Source organism: Nothobranchius furzeri, chromosome 10 (assembly GCF_043380555.1).
Source record: "Nothobranchius furzeri strain GRZ-AD chromosome 10, NfurGRZ-RIMD1, whole genome shotgun sequence".
Classification (NCBI taxonomy): Eukaryota; Metazoa; Chordata; class Actinopteri; order Cyprinodontiformes; family Nothobranchiidae; genus Nothobranchius; species Nothobranchius furzeri.
This window is the reverse complement of record NC_091750.1, coordinates 41626426-41642715: the sequence shown is the minus strand read 5'-3', so window position 1 is coordinate 41642715 and position 16290 is coordinate 41626426. Positions and strand designations below refer to the sequence as shown.

Sequence of the window (16290 nt, the reverse complement as noted above, 5' to 3'; positions counted from 1 at the left end):
TTTTCCATTTCAGTGATGACAGTGACATGGAAATTAGAAATGGGCTTCCATTTTTGTGGTTGTGACTAATTGCTGGGCTGTGAGGGTTAGTTTCTGCTTTGTGGGACTGATTGGTCCAGGTCTGGTGAAGTGTTTCATCTGGATCTGAACCATTCTTGGACCGTTTACATAGAAGTGGTGTGTTGGTTTGCTTCTGGAGTTCCTTTCTTTTCTCATCTGTAAACGTATTAATGAGAAGGTTCTCATTGGTGTGTTCTCACATTTACTGTAAGAACTGATCATTAATATTCACAGGGAGGGAACGTAGTCAGTTATGTGGGCCAGTGTGGAGCAAAAACGACCATGAGGATGATCTTATGCAATCTTTTGTTCTGCTGCCCCGACAGGCTTCACACAGCTCAGAGAGCCATCAAACAGACCCAGGTGACTGTCCAGAGGATCGGCAAGGAGATCGAGGAGAAACTGAGGACGACAGCGGCCTGCACCGAGCGGGTGAGCTTCACCACCCTTCGGTTTCTGTTTGTGACCGCTCCAGGCAGCTGATTGGGTTCGGTGTTAGTTCAGCAGCTTATAGCGGAGACACTGAAATTAGTGAAGAAAACCTGAAGTTGGTTTGTTTTCTCAGAAACACCATGAAGATCAGCAGAGTTCATGTTTTCTCCTGTAATAGTCAGCACCGTAAGGCGCTGATCCACAGTAGGACTGAGATGGGATCACCCAGTGTAATTTTGTTGGGTCCTTTTGAACATCATCACAGCCTACCCTAACCCTAACCGGCCTCATCAGACCACACACTGATGCTGTCGCGTCAGCAGGTAACTCTAGAGAGGATTTTTGCATTGTGTTGTTTATGTGCAGCAGTGAGCACAGCTGTTCTGGGTTCTCCTGCACAATGACATTCTTTAGGATTTATGTTGGTGCACAGCTAGCGTGTGCTTCCTTGGAAGGACAGGACGGTGGAGCGAGACCGTTTCCCTGTGGCTGAGTGATGATACCAGAACCTCTTGCCCTGTCCTCAGCAAGGACCCACATCTACACAGGAATTCATACTTGGCATTTTTAACATTTGTGGGACCTTCATCTGTTAAGACTGACTGTGAGTGCGTTTACATGTAGCCAATATCCGGGTTATGATCGGGTTAAGGTCGGGATTCGGGTTTCTGAGTTGATCAGAGTAACCCGTTTACAAGCATAAATAGAAAGAGTTACCTCTAACTTGCATAACCCGATTTAACTGCGGACGTTGGGGTAGCGTCAGGACGTATGGACTACGTCCAGATGCAATATGCGTCATTTCCGGTTCTTCTTGTTCCGGTATCCGTGAAAACAACAACATGTTTCCCAGTTCAGAAGAGATAGTGACCGCGTTTGTTTGCGCTTTAGTTTCCTCGTCACTCAAAGTGTGGTGCTGTGCCGCGACTCGCCATTTTGCCCCCAACTTGTTGTTTACTTCCGGTGTTCTGGCGCATACAAGACGTCTCGCTACTCAAAAGACCAAGATTCCTTGCGAACAGAGCATTTGCAGAACACACGCTTTGATGGGGATATCCCGATATGCGTTTACACGACCAAACATTCGGGTTAGAAAAGGGTTACCCCCGGTTGGGTTATGAGCATATCCGGGTTTTTGGCGGTGTTTTCAAGGACCTGCGGAACCGGGTTATTGTGAATATTCGGGTTTTAAAAGGGTTACTGGCTGCATGTAAACACACTGTGTGTTGTTCTGAAGGTTCGGGTTTTTTTGTCCTGCTGGGGGCAGAGCAACGTTCCTGCTATCTGCTCTCGTACTGCTGTACAAGTAGGACTATTCTCACCGCTATTACATGCCAGCAAAAGATAAAATATCATGATGTTTCAGATTATAGCTTTCCTAGATAAGATTATATAAAGATGTTTTAAAACCAGCAGCGTCATAGGAACTGTGGTTTTCCTTTATTTACCAACAAGCTCAGCATCTCACAACATGGTGACTAATTGTTCTCATGAGTATAACGCTGCAGACACAGTTATCTGGGCCTAAACTGAGGGCAGGCAGCGGCTCCTAACATCAACCTGACAAGATGTCAAGTCAGGCAGGTGTAGACACAAAGGTGTGTGTTTAAACTGATGCAGACAGTGGCACCATCAGTGTGTTATCCCACACAGGAATGTGTTTGGAGTGGCAGCAGAGGAAGTGAAAAATGTGTCTGATCCAAAACTCGAAGACGCACGTGCACGCACGCACGCACGCACGCACGCACGCACGCACGCACACACACACACACACACACACACACACACACACTGTGGATCTGAGGGCGATGGTGAGAGAAATCAGCCAGAAAGATGGCTGATTCTAACTCCCACACCTTCCCTGGCTGTCCCACAGGCCTGTGTCTGTGTGTGAGGACAGCAGAGGGACTGGGGGCCACCACCAGGAACTGTTTGACTCCTGAACATCAAACAGAATGAGGTCAGCTGAGTAAATAAGCAGCAGATTAATGGCTGAGAGTGGGTGAGAGGGTGAAAGGGCCGCTGGCCTCCCCTCTGCCCACCTTTGATCCAGACTTGGTAAAGGAGCGAGCTCTCCAAGTGGAGACCCTCAGAGGAGCCACACAATGCCCCCCTCACTCTGAAGGAAGGAGACAAGGATTATAATATATTGGCTGGTTGGAGCTCTCAAAGGGGTTTGAGGGAATGTTTTACTGACAGAAAAATCACAGACAAGCTCCTGAAAGGAATCTTTTGTAGCTGGACGAGAGGAGCCTGGACGCTTTGGTGGAGCGGCCGAGGTCAGCGGTGCAGCTTTAATGGGCAGATAGAAGGTCTGGGAAAAAGAACAGGACATGAATGGAGACGGCGTCTGTCTGAAGCTTGGCATATGCGCTGTTACACCGGTCCATAAAAGTCCTGCACCTGCCCAACAGCCCTTCCAGCACAGTCCCAGTCACATCGGATTTGTGTTCATCTCACTTCATGTTTTCATTTGAATTCCACAGCTAAACAGTGTTGTTGTAGGCTGGATCAGCACAGCTCCAACAGTGCAGTGGAAACACTTTTCAAAAGAAACTCAGAATATCTTCAGAATGAAATAAAGTGGTTCATGAATGTTTCCTTAGTCTCTTTAGAAAACAAAAGTACTTCACAGAAGTGTTCCGTCCATCTTCTGTAGCCAGTAAGGGTCACGGGAGAAGGGGTCCATCCCTTGTGGTCTCTGGGTGGGACACCCTGGACTGGTCACCCGTCTCACCTGAGCTGCTTCCTGCTTCTCTGAGGGTAATGCTAACGCTAGTGTCCTGGTGCGACTTGTGAATTCTTCGGGTTCTCGTGTGTTTTCTTGTGGTTCTGGTCCATCGTGCTCCAGCAGAAGCTACTGAGAATACATCAGCAGCAGACCTCTTCTCCTCATCCTGTTAGTGATGTAAGTGGTTTTCTACTTAAACTGGTAACCGTTACGATGCTGCCCCCGCGCCCCCAGCCAGACCTCCTCAGCAGTCCCGTGGCTGGGGCTAGTTACAGAAACGGGTGTGATACTCACGCTGATCTCAAGGTGAAAATGTTTCTTTGCCTCATACGTTGCTGACAGTAGATTTACTGCAACATTTTCTCAGAAGATGTGTATTAAATGAATGAGACTCAAGGCTGGCTTCAAAAACAGAACTTGTTTCTCAACGACTGTTAGAATTTAGTGCAATTAGGTCTGGTTCTTGCTGGGACCACATGCTGAATATCTTCTCTTATCCTCTGTTTGTTTGTGGGAGCAGAAGAAGGAGCGGGAGTGCATGCAGCTGCAAATAGCTGTCCTCCGCGATGAGCTGCAGCGCCAGAGAAAGGTGCTGGCCAGGGAGATGGACGTCCGACAGAAGGAGAGGCTGCAGCTGCACAAGAAAGGTGAACGCCCCCTTCTTCTTATTCGCTCCTGAATTGTTTCATTTTAAAATGAGATAGTCATGGAGCTGCGGAGTAAACGGTGAGACAGAATTCACGGCAGAACTTTAGATATTGGAGCGATCGGTGACAGTTACTTCTCTGTAGTTTAGTGGGTTTCATGTATAAGAGAGGAGGAGACGGGTGAGCGTCCAGCAGCCGGAGACTGAACTGAAAACGATTCCTCCTCTTTGAGGAAGATGAGCTGGGTTATGAACTGACACCATTTTATGTCTTCAGCGTTGTTTCGGTTAGCGGTCTGCTTAGTGACGTACGTTTTTGGGAGATGCGCTCATCCAGCAGCGTGCCCTGCTGGAGAGAGACGTCGTGCAGACTGCCTCATTGAAATCTTGCGCCATACAGTGTGCCACCTTTCTGGAGTTCCCTCAGTGTAACGTGAACAATCCTGGGCAACTGACAAAATCGAAGAGTGTGATGGCAACATTGTGTAGACTTTTACTTTGACATGTCCAGCTGTGACAATGACGTAATTTGACTTTCGTTCTGATTGGTTGTTGACGTGTGAGACAAGGCAGCTTTATTCTAGAGCACATTTCAAACACAGAGGCAATTCAATGTGCTTTACAATCATCAGGACATGATATGAAAACACATAAAAGCACAAATTAAAATATACACAGATAGAATTACAGTTTAGAGCTAAAGGAGAAGACAATGCTACAGCACAGGTTACAGTGGAGACGATGCAGCAGGAGAAACGATTCATGTAAAGGCTGATGAGTACATGAGGGTTTTAGTTGTGCTTTAAACAACACTAGGGTTGGGGCACATCTGAGGTCATGGGGAAGCTGATTCCATATGTGAGCAGCATAATAACTAAATGCATCTCCACCATGTTTGGTTCTGACCCGAGGTTCTACCAGCTGATTGTTTCCAAGGGATCTCAGAGCCCTATTGGGTTTACATACAGGAATGAGATCTGACTTGTATTTTGGTCCCATGCCATTGAGTGATTTATAAACTAGTAGTAGCACTTTGAAGTCTATTCTGTGGTTTACTGGTAACCAGTGTAGGGATCTAAGAACAGGAGTGATGTGCTCCGTTCTCTTAGTTCTTGTTAAGACTCTAGCAGCAGCGATCTGAATAAGCTGCAGTTGCTTCACAGCTTTTGGGAAGACCAGTTAGGAGACCATTGCAGTAGTCCAGCCGACTAGAAATAAAAGCATGAATAAGTTTCTCGAAGTCTGGTCTGGACATGAGACCTCTGACTCTTGATGTTTGATGAAGGTGATAAAACACTGGTTTAGTTATAGCCTTAATATGTCCAGAGAAGCTCAGGTCAGAGTCAATGATAACACCAAGATATCTAACCTGGGTCTTTGTCTTTATTCCCCTGGAGTCCAGCTGAGCAATACCATCCATTCTATCCTTCTTGTTGCTACAGAAACCCCCACTTAGGCATTTTGGTAGCTAAACCAGAAAAGCCCCACAGCTAGCCCGACCCTGCACCAAATTTGAAGTTGATTCTCATAACTGACCGATTAAAAAAAGAATAATGGAGGCTGATATTTCATTTTCAGGGGGAGCTGTTGAGCCGTTTTTATTGCAACTTTTCCAGAACTCTTTAAATACAACATTTTACAACAGGATCTACAAGTGTGCAAAATTTGGTGAGTCTCTGAAAATGTTAAGGCTTCCAAAACCCCGATGAATTTGCTGGAAGAAAAACGAAGAAACATTTGAAGAACAAGAAGCCTTCACAGTGCTTTCACTGCTGGGGCTTAATAAAACAATAAGCCAGTGTCAAAGAATGTGAAATAGAAAACACCTGCAAAGACTTGCTGAGCTTTTAACGCATTCACTGCCAGCCATCTTCTGAACAGAAAGCCTCTGGCTGCCGGCGTTTTTGATCATTTTCACTGTTTTTCCAGCTGACTCCGAATCGAGAGTCAGCTGGAAACTGAATTACTCGAGAAGTAATTCTTGTTTTATTGAACTACTTTGTAATGATTTCTGGCCAAGTTTGGCCAATCAGAGTTTGACACATTTTTGAGTATTTTCCAACATGCCTCAGAAAGCCACGCCCTCCCCAGATACAAAGATGTTTTTAACCTTAACATGTATCTTATTGTAATGTGTATGAGTGTAAACAATGATTTACTTGTTAAATCAACACATACTGATTTGTGAAGTAAATGGATCATTGTAAGAGCCACATTCATTTCAAATTCATTGATTTAAGCACAGATTATTCACACATTTCATTTAAACATCTTGTTTATTCATCACATCTGATTTTTTAACTTATTCAGAGTGAAGAATGTTGATGTCTAGTGTTCCATTCCATTCCATTTTCCATTCCATTTATTTGATAAAGCACATTTAAAAACAGCATGTGAGCTGACTAAAGTGCTGTACAGGGGTAAAAACATATAGGGTTAAAAGAATAATATAAAAGAATAAAACAACTAGAGCAGAACAAAAAGAACCATGAGAAGTCAATAAAATCAGTCAAAGAACAGTGTAAATAAACCATCGAAAAATAGCTAGGTAGTAAAAGAAAGAGAATAAAAATAAGTCTTTAAGTGGGACTTAAAAACCCCAATGGAGGAGGAGATTCTGATATTCAGTGGGAGATCATTCCAAAGTTTTGGAGCGCAGACAGAAAAAGCTCGTTCACCACGGGTTTTGCAGCGTTGACGGGGAATCTGTAGTAGGTGTAGGTCACCTGAACGGAGAGTCCTGCCTGGCACATAAGGAGTGAGTAACTCGGATATGTAGGGTGGTGCTAAGCCATTCAGCGCCTTAAAAACAAACAATAAAATTTTAAAACGTATGCGGTAGTGCACAGGAAGCCAGTGAAGTCTTGCTAAAATTGGAGTGATGTGCTGACGACGGCCAGTATTGGTCAGAAATCTTGCCGTCGTATTTTGTATCAGCTGAAGGCGAGATAATGCGGCTTTTGAAATACCAAACAGAATTGCGTTGGAGTAGTCCAACCTTGAGGTGATGAAAGCGTGAATGGTTGTCTCGAGGTGGCGCCGATTCAGAATGGGTTTTAGTTTGGAAAGACGTCTTAGCTGATAAAAACATGATTTAACCATGTGATTAACGTGAGAGTCCATTTTTAGAGCCACATCCATTTTAATTCCAAGATTAACAATTGTCTGACTAATTTTAAAAGGAAGAACAGAAAAATCAGGAGCGGAGGAAGACGAGCCATTAGGAGTAAAAACAATAAACTCGGTCTTAAAATCATTCAGCAGCTAAAGATTTGCTGACAGCCAGTCTTTAACCTCACTCAGGCAATCAAGGAGCGGCTGGATGGAGGTAAAAGCCTTCAATGGAACATAAATCTGGCAGTCGTCCGCATAAAGATGAAAGTTAATGTTAAACTTCCTGAAGATTAGTCCCAGTGGAATAATATAAATGCTAAATAAAAGGGGGCCGAGGATAGACCCCTGTGGAACGCCCCAAGGAAGAGTAGCAGCGGGAGATGAACAGTCGTCCATTCTAACTCTAATAGACCTGTTGTCAAAGTAGGAGCAGAACCAGTCAAGCGCGGATCCCTTAATGCCGACCAAATTCTCAAGGCGGGACAATAAAATGTCATGGTCCACCGTGTCAAATGTAGCTGAGAGGTCCAACATCACCAGGGCAACATGGGAACCGGAATCAGTGGCTAAAATAATATCATTAAAAACCCTGATGTGAGCGGATTCTGTGCTGTGATATTGTCTAAAACCAGACTGAAATTTATGCAAGACCCCAAAGTTGTTCAGATGGGGCATGATTTGATTATAAACAGCCTTTTCCATCACTTTTGACAAGAAGGGGAGCTTTGAAATGGGGCGAAAGTTCCTGAGGTCAGTTGGGTCTAGGCCAGATTTTTTCAGTAGTGGTTGAAGCACGGCATGTTTAAAAACAGAGGGTATAATTCCCGAAACAAGGCTGGAGTTAATAATATTGAGCACATGAGGGGCTACCACTGGAAGAACCTCCTGGAAGAGTCTGGCTGGTACAATGTCATCAGGACATCCTGATGGCTTCATGGAAGATATTAATCTCTCCAGGGCAGGCAGTGTAATCGGCTCAAAATGGTCAAAGCATCCGGTACAAACTGATACGGGTAGCAGAACATCTGCAGGGGAAATGATTAGACTCCTAATATTGGAGACTTTGTCTAAGAAAAAACTTAAAAATTGGGAGCAGAGATCATCTGTGATTGCAACTGTAGGAGTTGAACTGTGTTCACACAGTGAGTGCAGAACCTTGGGTGAGAATGTTTGTTTGAATCTTTTGTCTTCATGGAATGTCAACACGTGCTTAGCAGAACCTTCTGGATTTAGAAGGTCACCTAGAAAGTGGATTTATTTCTGTAGATGAAAGGTTATTATGTCGGTCAATATATCGGGGAAAATAGACCCTTTTGGACGTTACACCCCCTTTGAATACCATGCCATCCAGGTAACGGCACCGAAAAAATTCTTTATGGTTGTTATATATCGACAACCAGGACAACTAAGGTACTATCTAGATGAAGTAGACGCCCTGCTCTCCTCCATTCTTGTGCTTGACTCTCCAGGGGAGGTCCACTCCAATGGTCTCATTCCGCCACACCCGCCGCAATCTGGCACCAACCATTTCTCCTCTCTTGTTGCCTCCACTCTAGCACATTCTCTGCCTTTGAAGTGAGTGATGCCACTGAATCACTCTTCTCCACACTGCTCATATCTCAACAACTTGTGCCCTTTAGCCACCAGACTCATTAGATCCTCTCAGTTGCACCCTTGGCTAGATGATACCCTCCGGTCCCTACGCACCGATCTTAGAGCTGCGGAACGGAAATGGCACGAATGAAAGATCTTGCTGATCTGTTGAGTTTCCAGGCGTTACTGTCCTCAATCTTTGCCAGTATCACTGATGCAAAGAAACCTTTCTACACTGACAGATTTCTCAGCTCTGCTAGCACTCAGAAACTATTTTCCACATCCAAAACTCTACTTAACCCTCAGCCTCCACCACCTACCAGCAATCTACCGGCAAACATTGTTGCCTCAGTCTTCACTGACAAGTGGCAGCTAACCTAATCTTTATCATAAAATTCAAGTGGATGGAGCCTGTTTCTCAATTTTCTTTGAGGAACATCATTTTGCTAGATTAAGCTAACCAATACAGCCACTGCTGAAGTTAAACCTCCTCAATAGCTGGTTTAAAATGAAATCTAGACCATAGTTTAAACTGGGGTTTAAAGTTCTACTGCAACAGGATTAGATTCAAACTCGGTTTAGTGTAAACATTAAACTCTTCTTAATAGAGAGGTTTAAATCTTAATTTTAAACTAGGTTTAAGTTTGATGCAACAGAATTGAAACTTGTATGATTTCATCCAAGTTTAAAGTTAAACCTTTTGTTGCAATCCAGCCTAAATGGGCTAAGTTGAATTACTGAAATAAATAGATTTTTGCACAGTGTTCTGTTTTTAACACCAGCCGTTCTGGGCTTCTCCAGAATTCACAGATGACCAGTCCACCAGCGCTGTAACATCTAATCAGGTTAGTAAACTGGCACTGAAGGCCCAGTTACCAAATACAGGGTGCCACAACTAAACTCATGTTATCATGGCCTTCATGTGTTTAAAGGGCCGGTGATGTGCTCCGCCCCTGGCCCGGCTCTGATTTGTTCTGCTAAACGTGGTAAACGTGGTTGGGACAGAGAAGAGGTCCATGTCAGTAATAAATAAAAATGTTGTTGTCGTCGTCTTCCTCCGCTTATCCGGGTCCGGGTCGCGGGGGCAGCATCCCAACTAGGGAGCTCCAGACCGCCCTCTCCCCGGCCACCTCCACCAGCTCCTCCGGCAGGACCCCAAGGCGTTCCCGGACCAGATTGGAGATGTAACCTCTCCAACGTGTCCTGGGTCGACCCGGGGAACTCCTGCCGGCAGGACATGCCCGAAACACCTCCCCAGGGAGGTGTCCAGGAGTCATCCTGACCAGATGCCCAAACCCCCTCAACTGACTCCTTTCAATCCGGAGGAGCAGCAGTTCTACTCCGAGTCCCTCCCGAATGTCTGAGCTCCTCACCCTATCTCTAAGGCTGAGCCCGGCCACCCTACGGAGGAAACTCATTTTGGCCGCTTGGATCCGCAATCTCGTTCTTTCGGTCATTACCCAAAGCTCATGACCATAGTTGAGGATTGGGACGTAGATCGACCGGTAAATCGAGAGCCTGGTTTTCTGGCTCAGCTCCCTCTTCACCACGACAAATCGGCTCAGCGTCCGCATCACTGCAGACGCCCAACCAATCCGCCTGTCAATCTCCCGATCCCTCCTACCCTCACTCGTGAACAAGACCCAGAGATACTTAAACTCCTCCACTTGAGGTAGGACCTCTCTCCCGACCCGGAGTTGGCAAGCCACCTTTTTCCGGTTGAGAACCATGGTCTCAGACTTGGAGGTGCTGATCCTCATCCCCGCCGCTTCACACTCGGCCGCGAACCTACCCAGCAAGAGCTGAAGGTCAGAGCTGGATGAAGCTAGGAGGACCTCATCATCCGCAAAAGCAGAGACGAGATTCTCCTGCCACCAAACTCGACACACTCCACACCACGGCTGTGCCTAGAAATTCTGTCCATAAAGGTAATGAATAGAACTTCTTTTGGTCTCTTTAGTTAAATTTCTAGTTTATTCCTTTATGTAGTTGAGGTGATGTCTCCCCAGCCCTCTGTGTCTCTAGTTCTGTAGTTTCTGGTTAATAGTCTACTTTAGGGTTCTTATCCCGGCCCTCCAGTTTGGTGCTTAGTGGTTTTTGTTCCACTGCGCCTAGAAATTCTGTCCATAAAGGTAATGAACAGAACCAGTGACAAAGGGCAGCCCCGGCGGAGTCCAACCCTCAGCCACTTTGAATATAGTGAATGGTAAGATCGTTTTTTACTGCTTGAGTAGAAAGTGACTTTCAAAATATAACTGAATGATTATTTTTCACAGAAAATGAGATAAAATATTTCTAAATCTTAAAAATATCTTACAATTCTATCTACCCACTGACCGGCTGACTGGGGGAACATCCACCAGCACATTTACCAGCACATACACCGGCAGATACAGCAGCACATACACCAGCAGATACACCGGCAGATACAGCAGCATATACACCAGAACGTACAACAGCATATACACAAGCAGATACTCCAGCACGTACAGCAGCACATACACCAGAACATACACTAGAATGTACAACAGTACATACACCAGAAAGTACAACAGCACATACACCAGAACGTACAACAGCACATACACCAGCAAATACACCAGCACATACACCGGAACGTACAACAGCACATACACCAGAACGTACAACAGCACATACACCAGAACATACAACAACACACACACCAGCACGTACAGCAGCACATACACCAGAACATACACCAGAACGTACAACAGCACATACACCAGCACATACACCAGAATGTACAACAGCACATACAACAGCAGATACACCAGAATGTACAACAGCACATACACCAGACCGTACAACATCACATACACCAGAACGTACAACAGCACATACACCAGCACGTACAACAAGCACATACACCAGAACGTACAACAGCACATACACCAGAACGTACAACAGCACATACACCAGAATGTACAACAGCACATACACCGGCAGATACGCCAACACATACACCAGAAAGTACAGCAGCACATACACCCGCAGATTCACCAACACATACACCAGCTTGTGCAACAGCACATACACCAGCAGATTCACCAGCACATACACCAACACGTACAACAGCACATACACCAGCACATACACTGGCAGATAAACCAGCACATACACCAGCAGATTCACCAGCACGTACATCAACACGTACAGCATGCGTATGTAACATATAAATCTCCAAGCTGCCGGTGCTCCCCGCGGTGGGTCAGACCCGTGGATCAGCTGCTCGGAACACTGATCTGATCGCAGCTCAACAAAAGTGAAAGAAATTGGATAAAACTCCAACCCTATTGTAATATTGAGAAAAATACAGCAGAACATCATTTTACCAGAAGTTATTCACTCCTGACCCAGTGGTGCGAGGCAAATTTTGTGTGACATGACCGTTTTTAAAAACATCAGATTTGTCTCTAAATCAGAACCACCTATGAAAGTGACCTGGACTGGCTTTGAAAAATCTGATCTGTGATGTTTAAATACGAACAATCAGATATGGGTCGCACGTGGGGGACAAATCAGATGCAATGTGTTTTTGCCTGCATTGTGAACGCAGCCTTAGTTCTGGGACATTTTAACTGCCTCTACTTTAATCTGCATCTCGTTCAAGATCTGTTTCTGATCTGGAATGGTTGTTATGAAGAAGCTCAGGAAATACATTAATTAGCAGGTTAAAGAAACATCATTTAGCATCTTGTTACTGTTTTTCTCTTGTTTAGCTTTCCTAATCAGGCCAGGCATATGAATCTGTTCCAAAACTGGAAGAAAAAGACATTCGTTTAAGACAGCTGCTGATGTTATTTAGATTGGCTCCATGTTTTGTTTATGATGGCATTTCATCAGATGCAATTTAATTAAATTTATTTTTTTCCTCAGGAAATTATTTATTCAGCTGTAGAGGGTAAGTGCTCTCTGTTCAAAAATCTGGAAAAGAGAATCAAATCTCACAAATGTAGGATTAAATTACCCTCCACTCCCACAATATTCCTGACTCCACCTACAGACCCATTCGTATAATCAGTATTTGATTTTAGGAGAAGAGGCTTTTCCGTCCCATCAGATCCCACAGCATGGCTCTAAGGCAAAGTTAGGTCAGCTATTTGAATGTTTTTGCTACAGAACGGTCTCAAACTAATTGACTTCCGTTGTTGACATTTGTCATTTAAATATTTCAGATCAGACAAAGATAAGTCGATTCCATTCATCTATTTTTAACCACATATCCAGAGTTGGCTCACGGGGGCAGCAGCCTAAGCCAAGAGGCCCAGACTTCCCTATCCCTAGCCACTTGGGCCAGCTCCTCCAGGAGAATCCCATGGCATTCCCTGGCCAGCTGAGAAAGATAGTCCCTTCAACCTGTCCTGGGTCTTCTCTTGGGTCTCCTCCCAGTTGGACATGCCTGGACAACCTCACCGGGGAGGCGTCCAGGAGGCATCCTGACCAGATGCCCGAGCCAACTCAACTGGCTCCTCTCGACGTGGAGGATTAGCGGGTCTACTCTGAGCCCCTCCCAGATGACTGAGCTACTCACCCTATCTCTAAGGGAGAGCCCAGCCACCCTGCGGATAAAACTCTTTTCGGCTGCTTGTATCCGCAATGTCGTTCTTTCGGTCACTACCTAAAGCTCGTGACCATAGAAGAGGGTAGGAACGTACATCGACCAGTAAATCGAGAGCTTTGCCTTCTGGCTCAGCTCTCTCTTCACCATGACAGACCGGTGCAAAGTCTGCATCACTGCTGACGCAGCTCCAATCGCCTATTGATCTCACTCTCCATCTTTCCCTCACTCGTGAACAAGACCCCAAGATACTTAAACTGCTCCACTTGAGGCATGACCACATCCCTGACCTGGTGAAGGTATTCTACCCTTTTCTCACTTAAGACCATGGTCTCAGATTTAGAGGAATTGATTTTCATCCCAGCCGTTTTACACTGCTGTGAACCGCTCTAATGAAAGCTGGAGATCACTGTCTGATGAAGCCATCATGACCACATCATCTGTAAAAAGCAGAGACCTGATCCTTAGGCCACCATAACCGATCCCTTCAACACCTTGGCTGCGCCTAGAAATGGTTGGTTCGCTGGAGTTTTTGACAAATAAAATTGCGCCCACATTTTCTGAGTTAAACACATCTCTTTTAAAAACTGTAGTTTCTGCATCCTACTTCAGCCCTCTCCCCCCTCCTCCTGCGCAGCGGCCGCAAACTCACTGATGCGCCTGCAGCCTTTCAGAGTAACTGCTGCTCTAAACACTAAAATAATTATTTTATTTACTGTTCCTCACTTCTGATTACCTTCAATGGTGTCTGTTTGTTGCAACCACCAGGTACAAAAACAAACTTGTTTTTATTTGACTATTTTTCTGCCTTGTCTGTTTATTATCTTCCTGCATCTCCTCTCAATCCTAAAGAGAAACTGCTACCTGGGTTCATATATATTCACCTTATGAGTTACCTTTGAACTGCAGTTCTAAAAGATCTACCGACCACAAAAACAGCGGAGTGCTCGCTGCTCGCCGGCCGCATCAGTGAGGTGCGTCACTGGAGGACAAAACAGGTGATGTGCCTCGCGCCGCAGCAGCGAAACGCAACAGGCACAAATAAAAGACAGAAAACATTAAAGGAAATGAGCCGACATGAATGACTGCGTGTTTAATTTGTTTTTGAGGTGGTGACACCTGATTTGATAATGTTACTGTGGCGGTGCTCAGGACGCAGATGTCTGGAGCGCGTCAACGATCAGAGCTTTGCATGTGCAAGCCGGTTTAGATTAGGATGGGGGTGAGGGGAAGGTTAAATTGCAAGAGGGAAAAGGTCACAGTTTGGTTAAATGTCCGTTTTACCGCCGGTGTCAGTCCCGACGCTCTGGCACAGCGCGTCGCCTCCGCCTCCCGATGCGCAGGGGCTCATCACCTGCTGTCTTTTCCGAGGACTGCATCTTGTCAGTCATTATCACGTGACAGCGACTAGTCGATGACAGGCCGAGCTGAGCTTAGATTTTAACATGTACTGTTTAACCATTAAATTTAAATGTAATAGGGTAAAACCCAGTGCATTTAACACAATGCTGCATTTTAGAAAATGGGTTGAAATATAACATGTTGGTGGAGCTGGGTTCCGACTATCGGCTTGTGGAGCTCTCGGGAGACCGATGTTTTCCACCTGTTTCTCCCCTGGCTTCGCGGCTTCTGTTTGCTGCGCGGAATGCCGGCTGTTTCTCCCTGCAGCTCGGTGCATCTCTGTCTGATCGCGGCTTCTGTTTGATGCGCAGGCTGTCGGCTTGTGGAGCTCTGGGATGGAAACCTTTCCACCCGGTTCTACCCAGCGGCAGCTCTGCGCATCTCAGATTGCAGCAGCGCTTGTCTGCTGTGCGGCTGCCAGCTTTTTGGAGCTCTAGGGAGACCTCTGTGTTCCACCCGGTTTTACCCAGCGGTCAGCCCGGCGTATCGCTGACTCAGAAGCTCTGGTGTTGTGCACAGTTAACTCCGGTTGTAGCTAGGTTGCTACCTCCGTTAGCTTAGCTTCCACCTCCGCGTTAGCTTTGGGTTAGCCAGGGTTAGCTTCAGGTTAGCTTGTAGCTAGTTCGACCGGGTGTTGTCAGATGATCCCAGCCTTACAGCCCCACCCTCAGCTCCTCCTCTCTTCGCTTTTGTGGAATTGTCTGGGCTTGACGGAACCTGTGACACGGTCAAAATGGCGGTGGTGGCCACCTCCCATTTGGCCTCAAAAACATGATATTGGAGCCTATGGAAAGGAGATGTCCAGTACATTTATGTCGATGGACTCGCCGAACGGCATTGAATTCACAGATAAAAAAGATGTGGGTTCAACTTTCATTTTGAAACAATTTTTCAAGCAAGGGAAGGGAATGATCTGAGCATGCAGGAGGACTGACCCATCATAAACCTTTGTCGGTTGTGCTGAAGAGAAAGGTACAGAACCAAATTATTTAATTAATTAGTTGCGCATTCTCCTGTCCTCTGTCCTCTGCCCCTCCCCCCCCCACACACACACACACATACACACACACACAGGACTGTCTCAGCTGTTGTTTTCATTAAGGAGTGTGCACGTACAGCATGCGCGCCTCGTGCACGAGCCTACTATTGAAGCTGCCGTTACGCTTTTGGCCTGAGGGGTCAATCACGAGCATAAAAAGTCCAAACTCCGTAAAGTCCCTTTAAACATTTAATAAAGTAAAATAATCTGTGTCCACGTTCAACATCTCAGGCTGTGGGAGAAACATGCTCTGCAGATGCTAACATCTACAAAAATACTGAAACCTAGAGGACACGTCCAATTCTTGCCTTTAATTTAAGTTATAAAATCCTAAATGGGGCCATTCTCTTTTAACGTCTTTGAGCAGCTTTAGATTCACATATTCATGCAACAGTTCAAGGGTGTAAGAAATGAATAACACCAAACGACATGTGTGGCTTAGTTTGAACCCAAAGGTCTCATTTCAGAAACGGAGTATGAACCAAGTTCTGTTGAACACAGAAAATACTAAAACATTTAAAAAATCCTAAACTTCCAATAATATCTGAGATGTTTGTTTTACTCCTTACTCCTGCTGCTGATAAGAATACCAGCAGCAGGAGGCTGAACCAGGATTAAATGACCCAGCTGATGGATCTCCTTCACTAACCAGCTAACTACCCACCTTTCCACTAACCTGGCCTGTGGGACTTTTA

The 16290-nt window shown here is 45.5% G+C and overlaps 1 protein-coding gene across 1 annotated transcript in view; it reads left to right on the top strand.

Annotated features, from left to right (window-relative positions):
- uvrag (UV radiation resistance associated gene) overlaps positions 1-16290 on the top strand; it is a 153996-nt gene that overhangs the window by 48018 nt on the left and 89688 nt on the right. Inside the window, exons 7-8 of the mRNA XM_015960166.3 lie at positions 387-492; positions 3744-3870. Of these exons, the coding sequence (XP_015815652.1) occupies positions 387-492; positions 3744-3870 (233 nt within the window). The remainder of the gene's footprint in view (positions 1-386; positions 493-3743; positions 3871-16290) is intronic.